A 25982-nucleotide genomic window follows, 5' to 3' on the forward strand; every position below is an offset into this window, starting at 1 on the left:
CGGTCCTCAGTATCAACATAACAAATTATGTCAGACACTGAGGTCTCTACAATTATGCTACCAATGCGCTGGTCCATAGCAGACAGTGAAGAGTCTCTCTGCCCTCCTGCACTTATCCCTTTTGTGGATCCAAATGATTATTTTTTTGTATATGTTTTCAAGTCAAACCATTTATTTTTAATTTCATTAAATGTTCTGCACTCAGATGAGGCAGAACTTACCACAGCTCTAACCTGCTCCCAAGCAATATTTTTACCTTATTTGTCAAACCATTGCTGAGGGCACCAAAAAGTATGGCTTATTTTGCTTCCACTTCAGTGATCAAAAGTTATATTTCTGCATCCTAAAAGTTGTTTTTCTTTGTCTTCTTTGATTCCTTCATGTTGGTGGACAGAAATCAGTGACATTTCTTTCAGGTTTAAAGGGACGGTTTGTGACCATAAATGGTCATTTAGGGCGGTTCTCTATGTAAATGAGACTCCACGTGCACTAGCACAGTGTTTAAGAACGTGTCTGATTTATCAAGGCAAAATACTTACAGGTGTGTGTAAACCAAGCATACGAGCATTTGATAAATACCAACTTTTTGTACTTGCGAACATTCTACATTTTCTTAGAATTTAATTTAATTTAGAATTTAATTTAATTTAGAAGCTTTTCTACGCAACATTGACAAATGAGGGCCCAGATACTTTAGTATACATTCTAAAACGTAAATTCCATATTTCTGTGCTGGTATATTTGTGGAGAGGTTGCATGCAGTGCAGGGGCCATCGCTGCTAATACTGTACGCTACACCCATAAACCATTACTAAGAGGGCAGTTTTCTATGTATACTGTAGCTAGTAGCCTAGGGTTAGGGTAGCACTTACTTAACCTGGATGGTTATTTTAAAGCATTGCTTGTGTATATGCATTTTGGTCTGGAGTGGCGCGCGATCCTAGTGTTCACAATGAAATGAGAGCTGTCTATAATGAATAATAGATATCATGTCCTGTGTGCTTTACCTCACCTTGTAACACAAAACAGCAGAAGAAGAACATTGGCTATACCTGCAGTGGCATATGCAGAGCTCAGGCTTTAGGCAGTGATCTACAGTCTCCAATATTATTGGTCAACCTCCTGCCAATGACTGGAAACAAACTGAATTCTCCTTCAGGCATTTGAAGTAATGACGCTCGTCTGGGATATTTACTAATGGGATTATAGTGGTTCATGGAGGACGAAAGACTCTGGGGGATATGCTGATAAGGCCTATCGGGTTTTTACCAGCTGTCGAGGATGCTGTAGTACCTACCTGTGGGGGCAACTACCTGTGGGGCAAATGAGAGTTTCGAAGCGACCAAATGCAACTTTATTCCCGAAAATACAGTGGAGCACATTCCAATGTTTACCAAGGGGAAATAGGCTTGATTGGAGTCATCATCCTCTTGTTTGCTTAATCTAATTTGATAAATTTGTCCCTGAACGATATGAGGAGGCAAACGTTGATGTGCGATAGCCAGAGAAGTCATTTTATGTGATGGATTATCGTCAGAAGAAGAATTGTACTCTTTTCACTATTGGATTGATATTTCTGTTAAGTGGCATTGAGTACGGTGAGTTGGTTTCGGCTGCCTAAATGTACACATATTTCGACAATGAAACGAAACATGTCTGACTGACTGTCATAGGATTTGTATGTTTTTGTCACGTTCAAATCTAAAAAATGCATAATAAAAACACTAAAATATTGCTTTTTCAAATGGGCTTGTATGGTAAATGAGACATGTCTAATGCATCTCTCTCTCTCTCTCTCTCTCTCTCTCTCTCTCTCTCTCTCTCTCTCTCTCTCTCTCTCTCTCTCTCTCTGTCATCCTCCCTACAATATGGAGGTATCTCCAGATTTTGGAGGCACCTCCATACTTCCTGGGTCTGGGCTTGTCTGCGTTCAGTCTGAGTGGGCTGCTGACGGGCCCACTGTTCGGCCTCTGGTCCGACCGGACCCGAACTACAAAGACCATCATCCTATACTCCAACGTTTTTGAGATTGTTGGTAAGCTTCACAGCTTCAAATTGTTTCCAGGCTCAGGAACCGGCTGTTGCAAGGCACATGAAGTCGGCATCCCAAGTGGCACCCTATTCCCTACATAGTGCACTACTTTGACCAGTAGTGCACGTAGCGCACCATATAGGGAATACTGGCCATTTGGGATGCAAACAAAGAACCACATGATTTATTTAACTGAAACAGGAATGATTGACTTGAGTCATAAAGAAAAACAGATTCCATTCAACCCTCCCAGCTAGCCTGCTGATGTGATGTTGCAGGGGGAGTGGGGAAATGGCAGTCCTTAGAAATGGAAATGTTACAGTAATATGGGCAGACTTGCTTCCAGATTTCGTGGTGTTTATGAAAAAATCTATCCAACCTCCTACTGCAGCAAAGTTGTGATAAAGTAAATATGAATGTGCAAAACCTTACACTCATGGCAACATCAGTAGGCAATTCATTCCTAAGACCAACTAAAAGAGTCCTAAGTGCAAGCCACAGATGATACAACTAATGGTGAAATGACATATTTTATCCCCTAGGTAGCTTCATGTATTTTATGGGATACTCAAAATGGCTGCTGTTGTGCAGTCGACTTGTAGCAGGTGAGACAAATACAAATTCTGGAGTGTTTATGGTTTTCTGTTGTTGTGCTGTAGGCCTATACCCACTCATTTAAATGCTAAGTGAATTATTTACAATTGTCTGTGTGTGTTTGTGTGTGTGAGAAAGTGATAGAGAGAGAGATGAATGGCATCCCAATGTTACGGTCCTGATATTATACAGCCTTTGATTTGGTCACACAATCTAGACCTATTTAATACACGTGTTGATGCCTTCCAGGTATTGGTGCAGGAGCAGGCTCCTCCATCTTTGGCTTCCTCACACGGAGCACCCGGCCAGAGGAACGCGCTGGTGTTTTCGCTGCCATCATGGCATGTCGCCAAGCTGGCCTCCTGATTGGTCAGTCAGTTTTTTTCCTAATATGTCATCATGATCTTATTAGTACTATGGCGCACCGCTGTTTTGACCAGATGTGAATCTCAGTCAAAGTACCTTCCTGTACTACACTAAGCCGTGGGAAGAGTGCTGATTCAGAAAAATGGGGAATATTTTTTTTTAGAATAATACAAAAAAATGATAAGTATGCACTGTGCCTTTAATAGTCCTTTATTAGCAGATATATCTGTCTGCGGTGCCAGTGCAGGCAGAAAGATTTGTCCAGCCCATAGCCACAGGAAGTAGTTTGAGGTTGGGGGTTCTGTACTACCAACTGAGCCACATCATCACAACCACTTGATGATTAATGTATTGTGCATTGCTTTTCTTCACGGTGCTGGAAAGTCTGTAGGTACAAACCTGGATGGCCAGTCTACAGTAATGTACATTTACATTAAGTCATTTGTAACGATGGAAAATGCAAACTGCACAAAAAGTGGTTGTGGTTCCATGTTATTTGATCAAGGAAAATGTTTAATTTGATGTGGATGTTTTGTGTCTTTGCCCATAACTTTGCACCTTTCGACGTAAATGTTCCATTAGAATGACAATTGCAGAGAAAGGGACAGGGCAACAACTCTTACTATTGATGTATTTTATATAACTAGGAAAGTCAGTTAAGAACAAATTCTTATTTACAATGACTGCCTACCCAGGCCAAACCCTAACCCGGACGACACTGGGTCAATTATGCACCACCCTATGGGACTCCCAATCACAGCCAGTTGGGATACAGCCTGGAATTGAACCAGGGTCTGTAATGGCCTCTAGCGCTGAGATGCAGTGCTGCGCCACTCAGGAGCGGTCTAAACTATACAACTACCTGTTCTGCCAAAGCTGAGATGCTGAATTTATTTGGTCATTCTCTATACTACAGAAGTCTATATCGGTCCGCTAATATTAGTAAAGGCCCAGTGAACTGCTTTTGTAAAAAATAAATGTTTTCCAAAAATATATACAGTACCAGTCAAAAGTTTGGACACTCCTACTCATTCTTTTTAAACTATTTTCTACATTGTAGAATAATAGTGAAGACATCAAACTATGAAATAACACATGGAATCATGTCGTAACCAAAAAAGTGTTAAACAAATCAAATATATTATATATTCTTCAAAGTAGCCACCCTTTGCCTTGATGACAGCTTTGCATACTCGTGGCATTCTCTCAACCAGCTTCACCTGGAATGCTTTTCCAACAGTCTTGAAGTAGTTCCCACATATGCTGAGCACTTGTTGGCTGCTTTTCCTTCACTCTGCGGTCCAACTCCTCCCAAACCATCACAATTGGGTTGAGGTCGGGTGATTGTGGAGGCCAGGTCATTGGATGCAGCACTCCATCACTCCCCTTCTTGGTCAAATAGCCCTTACACAGCCTGGAGGTGTGTTTGGTCATTGTCCTGTTGAAAAACAAATGATTATCCCACTAAGCACAAACCAGATGGTATGGCGTATCGCTGCAGAATCCTGTGGAAGCCATGCTGGTTAAGTGTGGCTTGAATTGTAAATAAATTACGACAGTGTCACCAGAAAAGCACCCCCACACCATAACACCTCCTCCTCTATGCTTCATGGTCGGAACCACACAAGCAGAGATCCTCCGTCTACCTACTCTGACAAAGACACAGTGGTTGTAAACCAAAAAATCTCAAATTTGGACTCATCAAACCAAAGGACAAATTTCCACTGCTCTAATGTCCATCGCTCGTGTTTCTTGGCACAAGCAAGTCTCTTCTTCTTATTGATGTCCTTTAGTAGTGGTTTCTTTGCAGAAATTCTACCATGAAGGCCTGATTCACATAGTCTCCTCTGAACAGTTGATGTTGAGATGTGTCTGTTACTTGAATTCTGTGAAGCATTTATTTGGGCTGCAATTTCTAGAGGCTGGTAACTCTAATGAACTCATCCTCTGCAGCAGAGGTAACTTCTTTCCTGTGGAGGTCCTCATGAGAGCCAGTTTCATCATAGCGCTTGATGGTTTTTGCGACAGCACTTGATGTCTTAAAAGTAATGATAGACTGTCATTTCTCTTTGCTTATTTGAGCTGTTCTTTCCATAATATGGACTTGGTCTTTTACTAAATAGGGATATCTTCTGTATCTTCTGTATACCACTCCTCCCTTGTCACACCACAACTGATTGGCTCAAAAGGAAAGAAATTCCACAAATTAACTTTTAACAAGGCACACCTTTTAATTGAAATGCATTCCAGGTGACTGCCAAGAGTGTGCAAAGCTGTACATGATTCCATATGTGTTATTTCATAGTTTGTCTTTCCTATTATTCTGCAATGTAGAAATAAAGTAAAAAATAAAGAAAAACCCTTGAATGAGAAGGTGTGTCCAAACTTTTGACTGGTACTGTATATATTTCTTCTTATTATCATTATTTATTTTCTAGGGGGTGCTTGAGCACCCTAAGGACCACTACTGCCCACGGCTATGTTTGGCTCTATATACTCTCAGTTTTGGAAATGCTAATTCGCATCAAAGTAGACATCATGCATGTAACGGCTTTCTCGTGGAGAAGGAGAGTCGGACCAAAATGCAGCATGATGACGATTCGTGATATTTTAATGAAGGAAAAAACTATGCATGAAGAAACTACAAAATAATGAAATGCGAAAAACCGAAACAGCCCTATCTGGTGCAAACACAAAGACAGGAACAATCACCCACAAAACACTCAAAGAATATGGCTGCCTAACTATGGTTCCCAATCAGAGACAACGATACACACCTGCCTCTGATTGAGAACCACTCCAGACAGACATAGACTTTGCTAGATAACCCCACTAAGCCACACACCCAACACCCCACAAAACCCCAAGACAAAACACACCACAATAAACCCATGTCACACCCTGGCCTGACCAAATAAATGAAGACAAACACAATATATTACGACCAGGGCGTGACAATGCAAGACTACAAATCCCTGCCAGCTCCTGCACGTCAAATCTAGCTGACACCATTGCTAACAGGTACTGTGTCAATTTAAAACTTGCACAAGACAGTTCACAGAATTGTTAATTTAAAGAATTTTTGCCAATTTATTCATTACTACATTCAGCTAACATTCTTCCCATTGCCTCGATTCAGCAGTCTTGTTCAGATCGTCATGGCATTTGCAGTTCTTTATGATAGCCATATTAGCAGCTAATTAGCATTTTATTTTGTGGGGGTAAATCCAGGAGACTATATTGATTAAAGTCATCTTGTCCTAGAGAGATTTACACGGTTATCAAAACGTCACGCCAGAGTAAGCCTACATGAAATACACCCCTTATTTTAAGTGCTACTAAAATCCCCTATGGGAAAAGTGAATAGTGGAAAAACAATTGGAACCATTTCCCTGTTTGACCATTAGGTTTTATGGGTATTATGACTCATACTGTGGTACTCTATGTTAATTTGTTTTGTTCAAACATAGCATTGGCACCCAAGCAAACTAAAATAGCATGTTGTGAAAGGAAGAATACTTTGGAACATTTAAAAACAGGCTAATGTCACGTTCACATGCTAGTCAAAACTAGGAAACTGACATTTCCAACTTACGAACTGGTTGAATGCAGAATGTGAATAACTACAACCAGTTAGCTAGTCGTAAATGTCAAGTTTCCTAGTTCCGATCAGCACGTGAACGCGGCATTTGCAAGATAGATGATTGTCCCACCTACTTCTATAGACAGCCATATATAGATGGTCGCATGTATTCACTAACTAGGAACCAAACGAAACCAAACAGAAGAAACTGATGCAAACAAAAGCAGACGGAACAAAATGGTGGGACATACCTGAATGTGTCCAATGGAAACTCTAATGCAACTAAACTATACACTCTTGGTTATCAGTCTGTTTGTGCCATCAAGCCAGTCCTTGACGCTCCTTGTCATGCCGGCAATGACTATTAATTGATTGACAAGACAAACAGATCTGAGACCAGGCTATCAATGGATCTCTTATGTTAAGCAGACATTTACATTCAAATGGTCGTATGCTTGTTTTGGATGAAGAAACTAACGTAGCCAAAGCACTCATTTGTATAGGCTACATAACACAATGTTACTACATGTATGTTTTCTATTGTTGAGTTCCAAACAGCTCGATGATTAGAATTCACGACACAGTATTTGCTCATGAAAATTTAAAAAAAACAGCGGTCAATATAATTTGTTTTACATTTTTTGCAGACTTTGGAGAGAATTAATTTTCCCGATTTAAGAAGATACTGTAAAACAGAGTGCATTATTATCATCAAATGTTTGTCCCTTGCACTAAAAAAAAATCAAGTGGCCCCTATCCCCATTACTCCCCCTTCAGTTCACTGATTAGGTATGGCTCCAGTTCCATAAGGATATCTAAGAACACATCTTTGCCTTTGGTCCCAGATGCTTTCAGAGGGACATCTATGAGCTCCCTCATCCTGTTCTGTTTGGTTTTTTCAGCCCTCACGTCACTGTAGGCATTTGAGGTGATGACTCCCCTCTCCAGGAGCCTATCCAAGATGGGTGCCACCTGGCTCACTCTGTCGATCAGGGCCGTCCGGTGATGGTCCACAAAGTGTTTGTCTGAGGTAGAGATAGGACATGGTTTAGGAATATTAAAGGTGATGGACTGCAAAGCATACCTAATGTATTTGATAGGGGCCTATATCTCTACACTTCTCCTTTAATGGTGCGTGTTTGCGTGTGCGTGTAGGGTGCGCAAATTGGAGGATAGGCGTGATGATGCACTTTTTGTAATTCAGACAGCATTAAATATGAGGAGTGAAAATGCTGTTAAAGATTTAGAAGAGGGCAGCAAGTTTCACTGACCAATTTAATTAAGAAATGAAAAGGAAGGACTTTTGTGATTGTTCATCAAGGTAGAAAACTTTACAAGTTGAATTTGTCCCTACATACACCTTTACCAATTACAGTAAAACATACATTTTAATAACGTATTTGAAACATTAGGCTATATAACACCCGCTTTAGTGCTTACCTTTGATCATGTTATTTGGTCCAAGCGCACTTCCCTTAGCAGCACCCGACATTACCCAAGATTCTTGAGCTGTAAAATAAGCTTCATGAGACACCACCAATTGAATACAAATATGAACAAATAGAATGTGCTCATAAGTTAAAGTAGTACGGTCAAGTTCCTTAGTTTTACATACAGACATTTTAATGCAATTTAAATACACGTGTATTATTTATTTAATAAAGTTTTATTCTAGAATACTTTTGGGTTAACTGAAGTGTTTTTTAAACCCTTCAAAGATACGAAATTACATTTTTTAAATATATATTAAAATGTCCAATGGACGTGCCTCCTACTATGTTTGATTTACCTTTCTTGAAATCCGTCAGTTCCTTTGCGCCGTCATGGCAGTCAATTGCCCTCAATACCTCTATAGCCACATCCAAAGCCCCGTCTTCAGTGAAAGTACGGGTCAGAAGGTCTGCCAAGTCTATTGGGTCCAATTTTTCAACATTGCCCCTGCTTGCGTTCACGGAGTTTATGTCTGAACCACTTCAGTTTAGTCATTCCCAAATCATTAAGGACACCAATTAATGTATCGCCAACGGTTTTCGGCATTTTTTATGCCAAAACGGCAATTTACACTTGGTTTGGTGAGATTAAGATACGTGTATTTTATTACATGTTGCCTATTTTCTCTTCTCTGACTATCTTCTCTTCATCGCACCGTATCACGTCATAGGCCAAGGGGAGGTCCATCAACACACTCCATCATAAACAGAATAACCCAATTCCCATTACATTTGACAAAAAGTGTTTTAATTTCATTTTGAATTTATTTAAACAATTAATTATTAGTATATATTTTACTGTTCTTTTTTTATATAGGCAAATGTAACTTTTAAAATATATATTTTTAAATGTACTACTATTTACACACGTCATTTGACGTCTTGGAGACCAAGACGCAGCGCGATATGCATACATTCTTCTTTTAATGAAGAAAGAACACTGAACAAAATAACACCACGAACGTGACGCTATACAAAAACGAGTGCTGACAGGCAACTACACATAGACGAAACCAAAAGGGAAAATGGCAACCTAAATAGGATCCCCAATCAGAGACAACGATAAACAGCTGCCTCTAATTGGGAACCAATTCAGGCCACCATAGACATACATATACCTAGACTTTAAAAAAAACTAGATATACAAAAACCTTAGACAAGAAAAACATTCCCACCCTCCCTTGTCACACCCTGACCTAACCAAAATAATAAAGAAAACAGAGATAACTAAGGTCAGGGCGTGACACATTGTCCCCTACAATCCTGTAAGTCACACATTATATTGAACAGAACAAGCATTGTCACTCTTTGCTTTATTTTATCAGCAATAAAATAGGTAGATAAGTATTTGTATAAAAATTGACAGATCCAAATGTTGTTCAAAAGCATGGGTGGTAAATCATACACTAAAACCAAATGGAACGATAGTAGGCTACTGTATCACTTGGTAATAAAAGTGTAACGTAAATTAGCCAAATGTTGTCAAACGTTGCAGATAGAAATGCCATGAATACATCCGACGTGATCCGTGTTCTACATAGCTTATTTATATCTGAACATTCCAAAACGTTGCGTCCTACTGTACGGCCGCAATATAATTCCCAGCAACGAATCAGCGGGCTGTTCAGGAGTGTGAAACATTACAGACCGCTCAGATGGGAATATATTATTGTCTATCATGTAGAATATGGAATCTGTTCAACTCTATGCTACATTTCTATTTTCAGCATTCCATATCTGAACGTTTCACTTCAACTGAATTCAACCCAGTATAACCACCTGTTATACTGTAGGCCTTAAGAGCGCATCCTGTTTAGTCTTAATACCGTCATTTACTTAGGCCCAACATTCCCTCTAAACTGCAACGTTCCCTCTAAACTGCGCACAGACGTGTAGTAGCCTGGAGAGTTCCATGCAGTAGTCCAGACAGTGGCGGAACTAGAGTTTTATACATGGGGTGGCCAAGGCTACTTCAGGGGGTCCATAGACCATGACAGAAAATGAGTGTGTAACCCTAACCTGGCATCCAAGGAGGATGAATGAATCTGATAATTGCTGATTAGAGGTAGAAGTGATAATTCACTTAACCCGGAGTTCTTCATTGTGGTAGATAGTGTGATCCAAAAGGGTCTGTTCACTAGAATTCTTTAACATACTATGAATAGTCAGTGCCTCTCTCTTTCACACACTCACACACAGGAGAGACTTGGGTTCCTCTGTTTTCATGAATATATAATCTGGGTCTATAAGTGTTGAAGACCCAAAATATTTTCAGAATATAAAGCTCAAGCACCAAAGAGATAAGATAGCATTTGTGTGTTACATAAATTGCATAGTTTATTTACAGAAAAAAAGTCAATTTACAAAAAAACACACTGCAATTTGACATAACAGGTATCAAGCAAAAATGCCCATCAATATCACAAATTTACAGTATCATATTTATGCTCATATATATTATGTTAACTAATAGCAAAGAAACGTTTTGGAATTGGCCTAATCAAGTCCAAATTAAATCTGTGTGACATGATACCCTTTGGATTTATCATTTTAGAATCTCAGTGTACTAGTTAGTACAGAGTGCAGGTTTTAGTCATGACCAGAGGGACCGTCTAAGTGCCAAATTATCCTAGGTAGATTTAAAACAGGATAATTCTGCGGTTCTGGTGAGAATTGGCAAAACGTTTCACAAACTCATCCATCCATACCCTCCTTGACTCAACACTGAGAATTCTTAACTTAACCTATTAACCATTGTTGTCCTAAGGTGGGCTTCAATCAGTTTTAAAGCTGAGAAGCTTCTCTCGCAAGAAGCACTGCTGACTGGTGTAACAGAAATCTTACAAAGTCGAAATAGATCATGCAAGACCTCTTTATAAGGTTTTAGAAACACAACAAAGTCAAGGAGAGTAGACCGTCTGTCCCTTCCACTTTTCTCTCTCCTGTCAAGAAGCAGCTTGGTTTGATGAACCTCATGTTTGAGGTCCTCTAAATCTGACTCAAAGGTCTGAGCAAAGACAAACAGAGGCTCATCATTCAAGAATGTTGTACTCTTTGGGTTGAGAGACTGGACCCCTTGCATTATCTTGCAATTCTTCTTTGAAAACGTCTCTGTAGCTCAGACTGTCAACCACCTGTTAAAAGATAACTTTCACCATCACTTTGGTCACTATTTTTCTGTCCTACAGTGCTCATCATCAATGAGTCGTTAAATCTTAAGCTTGTTTAAGGCTGTCTTTTACACACAGTTTGTACACTTATTTTGCATGCTCTGCAATCTCTTCAACCTCCTTCCATAGTTCTCCAAAATAACCCTCACTTCTGTAGTCCTGTAAGGTGTCTAAGGGCACCTACTCGGGCCACAGCCCTTGCTAGGTCAAGAGAGCTTGATTGGAGCTTATCAAAAAGACATTTGGCATTACCAAAACTTTTAAAAGGTAACCAAAAGCCCTATGAAATGTAAATCTATCTGAGAAAGAAGGCCCCTTGCCTCCACTGATCTACCACCACTATTATCAAGTATGATATCCTGTAGCACTCTAAGAACTGATGGAAGCCTGTCCCTCAAGAGTCCAGAACATGTTTTCCAAGGCAATCAATGATAATTTTTGTGAGACCTGCTGCATCTAAGCTTTCAGCTGACTGAAAGTGTAACAATCTTTTGTGGATGGCCCCGTTGTAATAGTACCTCACAACTAAAGACATTTATTTGTTAATTTTTACTTTAAATCGTTGGTTTCATCTGCAATTACACTAAAAAACTTCACTTTCTTTTACTTATCTTGTTATTTCACTTTGTACCATCTCGGCTAAGCCCTTAACAACTTCCTTCTGGATTTGGTGGCTTGTGTACTTAGCGTTGCCACCTGCATTCCTCCTTTTCTCTATGAGAGGTTCCTGCTTTGCTATTTCTTCTAAGATTGTCAAAAAATTACCCTTGTCGTGAGAGTCGCCAGACTCTCGATGACCTCTCTGCGCTATATTTTGAGTGGCAGGTTAATAAGAGCACATCTGCAATTGTTTTAATGTAAGTGCAGTTTTCCTCCACTTTCTTTTTCCTGTCCTCATTTATGACATCTAACATTGATGAGTTGCTGTCAATAGCCCTTTTATGATGATTCCAAGCATACATAGCATTGATATGATGCTCTGCCTTCGAATGGAGCTTAAACCCAGAATCTTTAAACAGAGCCTTTTCCCCAGTTACAAAACCCTGACTGTGTGTGAAGGCAGATTCAAGTGTAATGGGCAGAGAAAAAAGCCTACTGGTGAAACAGTAAGTTTGAATCTTGACTTACAGAATATTCAAACTATGAATTGTCCTTATACCAGGAGCTGTTGAAAGCCCTTTTCCTAGTATCATACTGAGTTCTGGGAAATGTTTTCAAACACGGCTGGTACAGGACCCTCCTCTCTGGATCTTGTAATGTCTGAAATACACATAATTTTTTTGTCATATCCCTGTGTAAATGCATAATAAAGGGATTCACAAGATTAGATACTAACAGCTGATAACTAAAAATGTGCAGATTAAAGTATAGGCCTGCCCTACCATTGGGTCCTGTTGGAGCAGAAGATAATATTGCTCCCTTTCTTTTCATGTGTAATTGACCCTATGCAAAAATAAATGACTTAAATGTAAATGTAAATAAGGACAGTCTATGGTACATCTAAGCATCCAATGACCCACGTTTTAGTCCAATCTCAACCCTAATTACTTAATTACAAATCCCCATTCTCATAACTGTACCTTAAAACAACTACCAGCCTAAATTACTAGTTTAGATCATGTCTCGCCCTACTGTGCGGTAAGTAACTTAGCTAGCTATAATTTCTTACACCTTTACGATAGCAAACCGGCTATCTGCAAAGTGTGGTCATCTTTTGAGTAACGTTAACGGGTTGATAATAACGATTGTTCGTTTTGAGTTCAAGTACGAAAATCTAACTGAGTTAATGGATTTCAAATCGCTGTATTTTAACTTGGCCGAACCTTTGACCTTTCTCTTTTTTCTTTGTCCTCGATTTGAAAAAATGTGCCTCCGAATGTCAAAATAAATGCTTCTTTCAACAAGAGGTGAATTGAGAAATCAATCAGCATCAAACTGCCAGTAGCGAATTCCATTTTGGGGTGTCCAATCAGATGTCAGGGGTGTCCAGTGCCACCTCGTACACCCCTCTGGCTCCGCCCCTAAACCCAGAGACTGCCGCACAGTTCCCACTGGATTGCCGCGCACAGCCCATAAGAATTACCAGCCAACAGAGAGAAAGAAGCACGAGATTGAATTTCAGTCAACTTTCTAGTTTTCCCTGTTAGTTAACATTATCAAAGTTTGCCTCTACTGTGACAATCGTGATCAAATCAACGCAATTATTACCCACTTTCAATGCTACATACCGAAACAAAAAGAACTATGCAAGATATTTATTTTGTAGTCAGAACGCATCGGAGTAGGATTCTATTCAGCGGTGGAAAAAGTACTCAATTGTCATGCTTGAGTAAAAGTAAAGATACCTTAATAGAAAATGACTCAAGAAAAAGTGAAAGTCACCTAGTAAAATCTTACTTGAGTAAAAGTTTAAAAGTATTTAGTTTTAAATATACCTAAGTATCAAAATTAAATGTAATTGCTAAAATATACTTAAGTATCAAAAGTAAAAGTGCAAATAAATATACATCACTTCAAATTCCTTATATTAAGCAAACCAGACAGCACGATTTTCTTGTTTTTTGAATTTACGAATAGCCAGGGGCACTCTCCAACACTCAGACATAATTGACAAAGAAAGCATTTGTGATTAATGAGTCCGCCAGATCAGATGCAGTCGGGATGACCAGGGATTTTCTCTTTAAGTGCGTGAATTAGACCATTTTCCTGTCCTGCTAAGCATTCAAAATGTAACGAGTACTTTTGGGTGTCAGAGAAAATGTGTGGAGTAAAAAGTGCATTCTTTTCTTCAGGAATGTAGTACTTTAAAGTATTTTTACTTAATAATAATAATAATAATAAATATATGCCATTTAGCAGACGCTTTTATCCAAAGCGACTTACAGTCATGTGTGCATACATTCTACGTATGGGTGGTCCCGGGGATCGAACCCACTACCCTGGCGTTACAAGCGCCATGCTCTACCAACTGAGCTACAGAAGGACCACTTAACTTTACACCATTGATTCTATTGTGCACGACTCAGTCCATACTCTACACAGACCATTGCCATATATGGATTTCTAACATTTACTTTGAACTGGACTGTGTTTATAGCTGGTGGTATTGAGTAGATGCACTTATTTGGAGATCAAAGCAAGAGCTGCATGTTGCCGCCTGTGCACATTTTGTTCATATCCTTTGCTAGTAATTGATTTATTAGCCCAGTTATAGATAATTTGTAGTCAGCAATAGGTGAGTAGATCTCTAGTCATCTTTGAAAAGGTAAAGAGCTTTTTTGTCTTAAAGGGGCAGTGTTATATTTTGAGACATGCCTTAATAAACTAAGTAGCCAATAGGCAGAGGGTAACTTAATTTGTCTGATTCTGTGTAATAATGGTATGGGAATATTAATGAATTTGATTTTGTTTAGTGGGTTCTTGCATGAAACGATACAACAATTTCAGTCACCTTCTTGTCTGAAGGACAAGTGGGTAAACAGGTTAATGTCAAGCCTGCATGTTTTTTCAAAAGTCTCATGGAATTTAGGCCTACGTCGAACACCACACATTGGCTGCTGCTGTAGGCTGAATGAAAGAACAGCTATTTCCATGTTAAAATGTTATGGGATTTTGTTTTTTAGGGTAGGTCACTCTGGTAGGTCTACATTATGATCAAATAGCCACAGTAGCCTACTTGGCCACTGTTAAAACTGTAACTTAAAGCGGGTACAGCCTCAGTTTTCACAGTAAAAGCACGCTGGAAGTTTCACAGAATTTTCACAACTTCAACTTTGAACTCAGCAGATCTGAAATTTGCTCAGTGCACCAAAAAATTTGAGGGAACATTACTTAGGCCTATATTTCAATACTTATATTGGTTACTGTATCAATCAATCATTTTTTGTTGATGTCATCACACAGCATAGCATTTTAGTTTTTAAATAAAATATCTAAGCTACCATTGTATAACTCCCGTAAACTATAAATAGACCTAAATCATTCCATTTCGGAAATTGCATTCACGAATGAATGCAACTGGTTTTAGTCTTTGCTGTAATAAAGGCTTTTTTTAAAGCGTTACAATAATTATAAATGATTTAGTGTTGTAATCGTTGTTCCAATGCATAGCTGCAGGAAGTAGTTTAGGGGTGGGGGTGCTGAGGTTTTTTATTTATTTATTTTTTTTAATGTATTTTTTGCCAACACTGAATATGTCTATATTGGTCTGCTAATACAGGACTAGTAAAGGCCCAGTGCACAAGTTTTGTGGGAAAAATTGTAACTAAATGTATTTGAGTGTTTACCAGCATTTTTTATTTGAGTCTGTTAATTATCTGTACAAAACAGTTAATCTGATAATACTTGTGGAAAATAAACACTTGCTTGATATATGCTTTCCAGTTTTTTTAAATACGTTGCAAATGCAATGTATTTCTATGTTGAAAACTTTAATGGTCGATTCATTCCTTTTCCATTTTAGTAGACACTCTTATCCAGAGCAACTTACGGTTGTGAGTGCATACATTTTCATACTGGTCCCCCTTGGGAATCAAACCCACAACTCTAGCATTGCAAGCACCATGCGCTACTAACTGAGCTGCATCATCACAAACCACTTGATTTCTCAATGTACTCAATTACTGAATTGTGAACGTCTAGGTAAAAACCTAAATGACCAGCCTATGTACAATACAGTCATGTACATTTACATTAAGTGGTTTGTAATACTGCACAAAATGTGGTTGTTTTCCATTTTATTTGATCAAGAGAAATATTTAATTTGATGTGGGTGTTTTCTGTCTTGCCCATAACTTTGCATCTTTTGATGTAAATGTTTGAGGACAGGGTTTTGTCCTTTCTGCATTCCATTAGAATGACAATGAAGAGAAAGAGAGAGGACAATTCCAACTATTGAATCCTGCGAGATACTGTTCTTATTTATACAACTACCTTTTTTGCAAAAATGGAGATGCTGAAAATACTGCTAATACTAGGCCCAGTGCACTACTGTTGTGAAAATATATATTTTATTATTATTCATTCAAAAATATATTCCGATTTTTCAGGGGGTTTCAGCACCCCCTACTTCCCACGGCTATGGTCCAGAACGCCCCCCCAAACTGCTCCGACAACAAAAAACATGTGTGTCTTATCTTAAGTTTAGGTAGTGCCTCCCTGTTTGTTTTTGTCTGTTTTCGTCCGTTTGATGCCTAATGAATACGACCCTCCATTTTGCAGGGCCAGCATTCAATTTGTTCCTGAGACTGTGCGACTTCCAGCTGGGGCCATTTGTGGTGAACAACTACACCTCTCCTGGGGTAAACACCCAGCATCCAGGCAATCTATCCTCTCCGGTTCTCCCACTACAGCTCTATGCTTCATGAATACTAAACCACAAAACATCCGTTTAGCATGTACCTTCAATCTCCTGTTCAGAGTTAGCGGGTACATTAACACTATAGCCTGTACACTAGGATTGTATTGACCTTGCTTACTTACAGGGCATTCGGAAAGTATAAACAAGGTGTTATTATTATTTAAAAACCTCTTTTGACATTGTCGTTATTAGGTATTGTGTGTAGATTGATGAGGACAAGATTAATTTAATCAATTTTAGAATACGGCTGGTAACGTAACAAAATGTGGAAAAAGTCAAAGGGTCTGAATACTTTCCGAATGCACTGTATTTATAAATACTTAATCAAACCAATAGAAACATTTGAAAACAGTATAAAACATTTCTTAAACACTGCACCCTCAACACACACACATTAAAATGCTGGCATAAAAATATTTTACTCTACCATCTCAACCATCTTGCACCCCTACACCCTCTCCTGCCCTCCTCCCCCTCTTCCAGATCTTCATGTGTCTTATGTGGATCCTGCTCCAGTTTGTGGTGCTGGCCCTGTACTGGGACATACCACCTATCAGCTCCGAAGAGGGGGGTATCGCTGTGGGAGAGATCGAAGAGGAGGAGCCGCTGGTAAGGGCAGAGGAGACACTGGAGACCTACGGCACTGTCTGGGACGACCAGATAGAGACAACCCTTTCCTCAGAGATACATTTCCAGGACCCTTCACAGTGCCCTCCCTCGCCGCCTTCCTCTACCTCTTCCTCGTCCCCTCCTTCGCCTATCTCAAACCCCCTCACCATTTTCAGTGCTAGTCAAGGTGAGTGGAGAGATAGAAAACAGCTCTACAGAATCAGACTATTATTTCAGGGATACTACATTTACATTTACATTTAAGTCATTTAGCAGACGCTCTTATCCAGAGCGACTTACAAATTGGTGCATTCACCTTATGACATCCAGTGGAACAGTCACTTTACAATAGTGCATCTAAATCTTAAAGGGGGGGGGGTGAGAGGGATTACTTATCCTATCCTAGGTATTCCTTAAAGAGGTGGGGTTTCAGGTGTCTCCGGAAGGTGGTGATTGACTCCGCTGTCCTGGCGTCGTGAGGGAGTTTGTTCCACCATTGGGGGGGCCAGAGCAGCGAACAGTTTTGACTGGGCTGAGCGGGAGCTGTACATCCTCAGTGGTAGGGAGGCGAGCAGGCCAGAGGTGGATGAACGCAGTGCCCTTGTTTGGGTGTAGGGCCTGATCAGAGCCTGGAGGTACTGAGGTGCCGTTCCCCTCACAGCTCCGTAGGCAAGCACCATGGTCTTGTAGCGGATGCGAGCTTCAACTGGAAGCCAGTGGAGAGAACGGAGGAGCGGGGTGACGTGAGAGAACTTGGGAAGGTTGAACACCAGACGGGCTGCGGCGTTCTGGATGAGTTGAAGGGGTTTAATGGCACAGGCAGGGAGCCCAGCCAACAGCGAGTTGCAGTAATCCAGACGGGAGATGACAAGTGCCTGGATTAGGACCTTCGAGGCTTCCTGTGTGAGGCAGGGTCGTACTCTGCGGATGTTGTAGAGCATGAACCTACAGGAACGGGCCACCGCCTTGATGTTGGTTGAGAACGACAGGGTGTTGTCCAGGATCACACCAAGGTTCTTAGCGCTCTGGGAGGAGGACACAATGGAGTTGTCAACCGTGATGGCGAGATCATGGAACGGGCAGTCCTTCCCCGGGAGGAAGAGCAGCTCCGTCTTGCCGAGGTTCAGCTTGAGGTGGTGATCCGTCATCCACACTGATATGTCTGCCAGACATGCAGAGATGCGATTCGCCACCTGGTCATCAGAAGGGGGAAAGGAGAAGATTAGTTGTGTGTCGTCTGCGTAGCAATGATAGGAGAGACCATGTGAGGTTATGACAGAGCCAAGTGACTTGGTGTATAGCGAGAATAGGAGAGGGCCTAGAACAGAGCCCTGGGGGACACCAGTGGTGAGAGCGCGTGGTGAGGAGACAGATTCTCGCCACGCCACCTGGTAGGAGCGACCTGTCAGGTAGGACGCAATCCAAGCGTGGGCCGCGCCGGAGATGCCCAACTCGGAGAGGGTGGAGAGGAGAATCTGATGGTTCACAGTATCGAAGGCAGCCGATAGATCTAGAAGGATGAGAGCAGAGGAGAGAGAGTTAGCTTTAGCAGTGCGGAGCGCCTCCGTGATACAGAGGAGAGCAGTCTCAGTTGAATGACTAGTCTTGAAACCTGACTGATTTGGATCAAGAAGGTCATTCAGAGAGAGATAGCGGGAGAGCTGGCCAAGGACGGCACGTTCAAGAGTTTTGGAGAGAAAATTAGGACACTATGTCCTAATGTGTTGAAAAAGTTTTCATCATGTGTTGGTCAATGTTGTGTGGGGTGTTATTGTATGTAATTGATTAAACATGCTGTGACGAAACAATTTCCCAAGTTGGGATTAATAAAGTAATACTCTACTCTCTCTCTACTCTTTAGACGTGTATATTGGTAGTTTCTCACCATCTTGTCTGTTGAGTTGTATTGATTCAGTCTCTCAAGTATCTTTCGTGTGTGTGTGTGTGTGTGTGTGTGTGTGTGTGTGTGTGTGTGTGTGTGTGTGTGTGTGTGTGTGTGTGTGTGTGTGTGTGTGTGTGTGTGTGTGTGTGTGTGTGTGTGTGTGTGTGTGTGTGTGTGTGTGTGTGTGTGTGTCAGATCACTCGTATTGAGTCTCTCTCTGTGTATGTGTAGATTGTTGGAAGGAGAAGCTGGTATGCGTGTTGGACTTCCTCTTTAATTGACTCTATGCCTCTGTTGAGTTTTGTGGGCGAAAGGGAGACTAAATTGTAAATGCTGCAAACATTCTTTATCATTGATGTTTGCCTGTCTGTAGCCCATTCTGTAGTGGGTTTGAGGGCGATGGAAAAAGAGTTGTGAATGTAAAGCGTATCGACTTTGTACGTGGTAAATAATCTCATTCATTAGTTTGTTAGTTTCCAAGATGGCGTAGCAGTCAGACGTGTGTTTGTCTTGTCCCGCGTAAATAGTCGGTTTCTTAAATTTTAGTATATATTTTAATCTCACTTTCCGTCTACGAACTGAATATACTTTTCTGCAACCCGCCTCACCCAATGTGGTACAAATCTGCTATTTTTACACTTTATAACTAGAACCACCATCAGAAGCTAGCCAGCTAACTCGCTACTAGCTAGTAGTCAGTTGTCCACTAGCAGTGGCTTTCACCGTTAACTCAGACACCAGCCAGCTTTAGCTCGGTCAATACCTGCCAGTCTGCACAGCGCGATATCAACCCAGAGTATATTGGACAGCTTTTCTCTACCACATCACTGGATTCCTGCCGCAAGCTCTGGACCATTACACCGGATCATCGCAGCTAGCTAGCTGCAACCGAGTGGCTATTGCTGGCTAACGCCTCTGTCCCGAAGCAAGCACCAGCTAGCCTCGAGCTAGGCCCATCTCCCGGCTAGCCGTAGAGGTATACCAGCTAATTCTTGGGCTACAATACCTCTTTGCCAATTGGCCTGGACCCTTCATTGCCGACACGGAGCCACGCCGATCCATCACAACTGGTCTGCCGACGTAATTGTCCAATGTGATTTCAACAGGATTTTCTGTTGCATTGTTGCTGAAGACCCATCTGCTTGCCCCGGCCTGCTAGCTTTCTGAACGCCATGTCTCTTGCTCGCCTAGCGTAGCAGCGACTACCGAACAGCTCCCTGACTCACCGATTGCTGCTTATTGGACCCTATGATCACTCGGGTACACATGCCTCTCCCTAATGTCAATATGTTTTGTCTACTGCTGTTTCGGTTAGTTATTATTGTTTTATGTTGAGTGAGACCCCAGTCCCGCTCAACATGCCTTAGACAGCTCTTTTGTTGCACTCCCCCCACACATGTGGAGACCTCACCTGGCTTAACTGGTGCCTCCAGTTTACCTCCACTGTACTCACATCCTACCATACCCTTGCATGCACATTATGTCCTGAATCTATTCTACCACACCCAGAAATCTGCTTCTTTTATTCTCTGTTCCCAACGCACTAGATGACCAGATCTTATAGCCTTTAGCCGTAGCCTTATCCTACTCCTCCTCTGTTCCTCTGGTGATGTAGAGGTTCACCCAGGCCCTGTAGCCCCCAGCACTACACCTATTCCCCAGGCGCTCTCATTTGTTGACTTCTGTAACCGTAAAAGTTTTGGTTTCATGTATGTCAGAAGCCTCCTCCCTAAGTTTGTTTTATTCACTCTCCTGCCTTTCTAAAGTCTTCGAAAGCCAAGTTAACAAACAGATCATTGACCATTTCAAATCCCACGCAATTTCAAATCCCGCTACGCAATCTGGTTTCCGAGCTGGTCGTGGGTGCACCTCAGCCATGCTCAAGGTCCTAAATGATTTCATAACCGCCATCGATAAAAGACAGTACTGTGCAGCTGTCTTCATCAACCTGGCCAAGGCTTTGGACTCGACGCATTCTGCCTCGCCTGGTTCACCAACTACTTCTCTGATAGAGTTCAGTGTGTCAAATCGGAGGGCCTGTTGTCCAGACCTCTAGCAGGCTCTATGGGGGTGCCACAGGGTTCAATTCTCGGGCCGACTCTCTTCTCTGTATATATCAATGATATCGCTGCTAATGACTGGAACAAATTGCAAAAATCACTAAAGCTGGAGACTATTATCTCCCTCTAACTTTAAAAGCATCAGCTGTCAGAGCAGCTTATCTGATCCATCTCTACGTAGACGACACCATTCTGTATACATCTGGCCCTTCTTTGGACACTGTGTTAACAAACCTCCAAACAAGCTTCAATGCCATACAACACTCCTTCCATGGTCTCCAACTGCTTTTAAATACTAGTAAAACTAAATGCATGCTCTTCAACCGATTGCTTCCCGCACCTGCCCGCCCGACTAGCATCACTGCTCTGGATGGTTCTGACTTAGAATATGTGGACAACTACAAATACCTAGGTGTCTGGTTAGACTGTAAACTCTCCTTCCAGACTCACATTTAGCATCTCCAATCCAAAATTAAATCTAGAATTGGCTTCCTATTTCGCAACAAAACCTCCTTCACTCATGCTACCAAACATACCCTCGTAAAACTGACTATCCTACCTGTCCTTGACTTCGGAGATGTCATTTACAAAATAACCTCCAACACTCTACTCAGCAAATTGGATGTAGTCTATCACAGTGCCATCCGTTTTGTCACCAAAGCCCCATCCATATACTACCCCCCACTGCGACTTGTATGTTCTCGTTGGCTGGCACTCACTACATATTCGTCGCCAAACCCACTGGCTCCAGGTCATCTATAAGTCTTTGCTAGGTAAAGCCTCGCCTTATCTCAACTCACTGGTCACCATAGCAACACCCACCCGTAGTACGCACTCCAGCAGGTATATTTCACTGGTCATCCCCAAAGCCAACACCTCCTTTGGCCGCCTTTCCTTCCAGTTCTCTGCTGCTAATGACTGGAACGAATTGCAAAAATCACTAAAGCTAGAGACTATTATCTCCCTCTCTAACTTTAAAAGCATCAGCTGTCAGAGCAGCTTACCGATCACTGTACCTGTACACAACCCATCTGTAAATAGCACACCCAACATACCTCATCCCCATATTGTTATTTATAAATGTTTTGTTCTTTTGCAACCCATCATCTCTACTTGCACATCATCATCTGCACATCTATCACTCCAGTGTTAATGCTAAATTGTAATAATTTTGCCACTATGGCCTATTTATTGCCTTACCTCTCTAATCTTACTACATTTGCACACACTTTACATAGTCAATAACACAATAGAAAAATGTATGTTTGTTTATCCCATGTGTAACTCTGTATTGTTGTTTTTGTCGTACTGCTTTGCTTTATCTTGGCCAGGTTTCAGTTGTAAATGAGAACTTGTTCTCAACTGGCCTACCTGGTTAAATAAAGGTGAATTTTTTTAAACAAAAATTCAGGGGTTTTCCAGCTTCGTCAAGTTTTCAAGGAAGTTTGAAGTATGCCTGCATATGTGGTGAACATTTTTTATGGATTTTCTTACCTCTCTCTCTCTCTCTCTCTCTCTGTTTTCTGTAGAGTTTCTGAGGGAGGAGGTGGTGGTGCTCCTCACTGCACAGTTCATCACCCTCTTCAACCAGACAGCACTGGAGGTAAAGAGCTTCTGCGGCAACAGCCTAAACAAGGACGCCATCTTTTTTGTTGTTGCATCGTAACCACATCATATGCCTAACCCTAACCGTATTTCAAGACCTGAAAGCTCTTATTCATGTTCATACCTTTTCACAATATAATTTTGACGTTACACCTTGTTCATTGAGTGGAAACTGGGAACTCTTTCCCATAAAGAGGTAAACAAATACTGATGTAATATCCTGTTTTCCTCTCTCTCCCTATAGCGACTACCCTGACATAGTAATGTAATTTCTTATGTCCCCCTTCCTCTCTAGACCATGGTGACACCTCTGACCCAGCGCTCCTTTGGCTTCGGAGAGCTTGCCAACAGCCTGATGTACAGCCTGTGTGGCGTTGAGGTGATCCTGGGCTTCTTCTTGGTGCGTGGGCTGAGTCGCCAGGTGGAGGACCGTGTGGTGCTGGCCGTGGGGCTGGTCATCTGCAGTGTTGCCTGCGTCTGGTGCCTCATCTTCCTGGCCAACCCCCAGGGTGAGTGGGTGGGAGTAGGGTGAACCTAATGGCTGATCTTGGGTCAGTTGAGCATTTTCCCCACTAAAAGTTAAGGTTAGGATTGGGGGAAGGGAAGCTGATCCTAGATCTGTAAGTCTTATAAAACCCACCACTCGGAGGTACATGAAGACCACACATATAAGCAAGCAGACACACACACACACACACACACACACACACACACACACACACACACACACACACACACACACACACACACACACACACACACACACACACACACACACACACACACACACACACACACACACACACACACACACACACACACACACACACACACACACACACACACACACACCTCTTTTCCTAGAGGGAGTTGTAGTAGTAGAATTACAACCACTTCACCAACAAGCATCCATCTGACTGAGGTTGTGTCTCTTCCTGTGTCCAGGCGGGTACTCCTGGGAGTTGGCAACGTTCATCATCGGAGTGTTCCTGCAGCTGCTCGGGCTTCCCTTCGTGGCCGTGTCCCAGGTGTCCCTCTTCTCCAAAGTCACTGCAGAGAAAACGCAAGGTGGGTGTCTGACTTACATCACCGCCGTTTGACTCATGGCATAGCAGTTTGATGGCGTATCACTCCATTTGGGTCAGCGAATGTGATAAGTGCATGTATTGGTTCATTGAGCTGGACTCACCATAGGGCTGATTTATGATGCTATTTAGAAATGTTATTTCGAGAAGGAATACAAATATTAATATTAAAGACTGATTTTAAATAAAATAATGAAATATTGTTGCTTTGGTTTTGTTTCATTATCCTCTGAAAATGAAATGTTCCAATAATACACTTGTGTGAAGGTTGAGTTAATCTTAGTCAATCAGGCTCTTTGACTCATGGCAATGCTGAGAATGATGAGGGGAATGATCATTAACTATCACTAAATGGCCATTTGTTTTACAGGAAGGGGAGGTCCTTAATCACTCAAATTAATGGGATTGTCTTTGTGTTTGTGTGTGTGTTCCTGGTGGTGTCTAGGGTTCAGTCAAGGCGTGAGGCGCTCTGTTGGGGGGCTGGCTACTATCCTGGGGCCTCTCTGGGCTGGAGGACTGACCGGTAACTTGTACCTGATGCTTGGAGTGATGCTGGCTCTTCTCCTCATGATCACAGTGAGTAGTCACAGTGTCTGTGCCTATTCAATCCCATGATAGAGTGATAGATCGTAACTTCTTTAAATCTATGAACTTTATTCACGAGGATTTAGCACCTCACTACTTTTTCAAGTGGCGCATGTCAGCCACATTCGATGAGGCTTTTTGTGGCTAGCATGTACACTTTTACAATGTAACGCTGTTGATTGTTATTTCCAGGTGATGCTGATACTATCCTATGATCGCCTAGTCGAACCCAAAGTAGTGCAGCACGCCCAGAGCTCAGACAACGGAGAATAGACAAGAGTCATGTTCAGTAGGAGAAAATGTTTTGAAATGGGGAGGCATGACCTGAACTTGTCCAATAAGAGCACAGCTTCCCGTTGCAACGCATATTGCAAGAGGTATGCACTACTGAACACGTCCCTGCTGTCAACTTGAATGACAACTGAAGCCCTAATAAAGGTCAAAGGTGAGGTGATACATATAGTATGTCTCCCAACTACTATGAGAAGGTCAATGAATGCACATTACAATAATTTTTTTAAATTTTATTTAACCAGGCATGTCAGTTAAGAACAAATTCTTATTTTCAATGACGGCCTGGGAACAGTGGGTTAACTGCCTGTTCAGGGGCAGAACGACAGATTTGTACCTTGTCAGCTCGGGGGTTTGAACTAGCAACCTTCCGGTTACTAGTCCAACGCTCTAACCACTAGGCTACGCTGGTGTGTGTCTAAACTCTGCAATGCAGAAGAGATCCAACCAATGACCTATAGGCTTATCCAACCCACTTTAAAGCTCTGTGGAGTCTATTTTACGTTTTTATTTGGATAGTCCAGTCATACTATCAACAAAGTATCTGTTGATGAGCAACTTTTTTAATGTTTTTATTTCACCTTTATTTAACCAGGTAGGCTACTGTGACCTGGCCAAGATTAAGCAAAGCAGTTCGACACATACAACAACACAGAGTTACACATGGAATAAACAAACACACAATCAATAATACAGTAGAAAAATCTATATACAGCATCTGCATATGAGGTAGGATAAGAGAGGTAAGGCAATAAATACTGCTTGCTAGGGTTGTTGTTAGGGTTAGGTTTAGAATAAGGGCTAAGGTTAGGGTTAGGGCTATGGTTAAGATTAGGGTTAGAAATAGGTTCAGGGTTAGTATATAGTTAGTTGAAACGTTACTGAGTATGTAGAGCATCTACAGATGGACTATTCAAATAAAGTGTTATCCCATTTTCCTATCCCAACATGAATCTTTGCACATTTGAGCAAACTTCTTTGAAATATTGTTGCTTGTATTGTTTCTGTAGTAGATAGAATATTTCATATCTACCAAAAGACATATACATAAATATATAACATGGTATTACGGATGTACACAAGGGGGCACCGTTGCTCTCTGTTTGAATATTTTGGAATGATGTAATTGATGTTGAATAAATCAAGTTTTCAAAACTGCTATTTATAGTGCACTTGTTGGTGAAGAACATTTGTGTTTCCATATCTGAACTATGTACCCATGCTAGCTTCCTTTAATCTTTCCTTTCCTTTCTTATAATAGATCCCGTTGT

The 25982-nt window shown here is 41.3% G+C and overlaps 1 protein-coding gene and 1 pseudogene across 1 annotated transcript; one reads left to right on the forward strand and one right to left on the reverse strand.

The window, feature by feature from the left end:
* Window positions 1-1855: 1855 nt before the first annotated feature.
* Window positions 1856-25323, forward strand: mfsd8l2 (major facilitator superfamily domain containing 8-like 2). The gene is made up of 10 exons (XM_046321976.1): window positions 1856-2035; window positions 2575-2637; window positions 2876-2995; window positions 16456-16535; window positions 17078-17390; window positions 22675-22748; window positions 23046-23259; window positions 23696-23818; window positions 24281-24411; window positions 24613-25323. The coding sequence occupies exons 2-10, from the start codon at window positions 2583-2585 to the stop codon at window positions 24691-24693; spliced, it is 1191 nt and encodes a 396-aa protein (XP_046177932.1). The 5' UTR covers window positions 1856-2035; window positions 2575-2582; the 3' UTR covers window positions 24694-25323.
* Window positions 5847-8914, reverse strand: LOC124009799 (annotated as a pseudogene).
* Window positions 25324-25982: the final 659 nt, after the last annotated feature.

This window comes from Oncorhynchus gorbuscha, linkage group LG22 (genome assembly GCF_021184085.1).
Source record: "Oncorhynchus gorbuscha isolate QuinsamMale2020 ecotype Even-year linkage group LG22, OgorEven_v1.0, whole genome shotgun sequence".
Classification (NCBI taxonomy): Eukaryota; Metazoa; Chordata; class Actinopteri; order Salmoniformes; family Salmonidae; genus Oncorhynchus; species Oncorhynchus gorbuscha.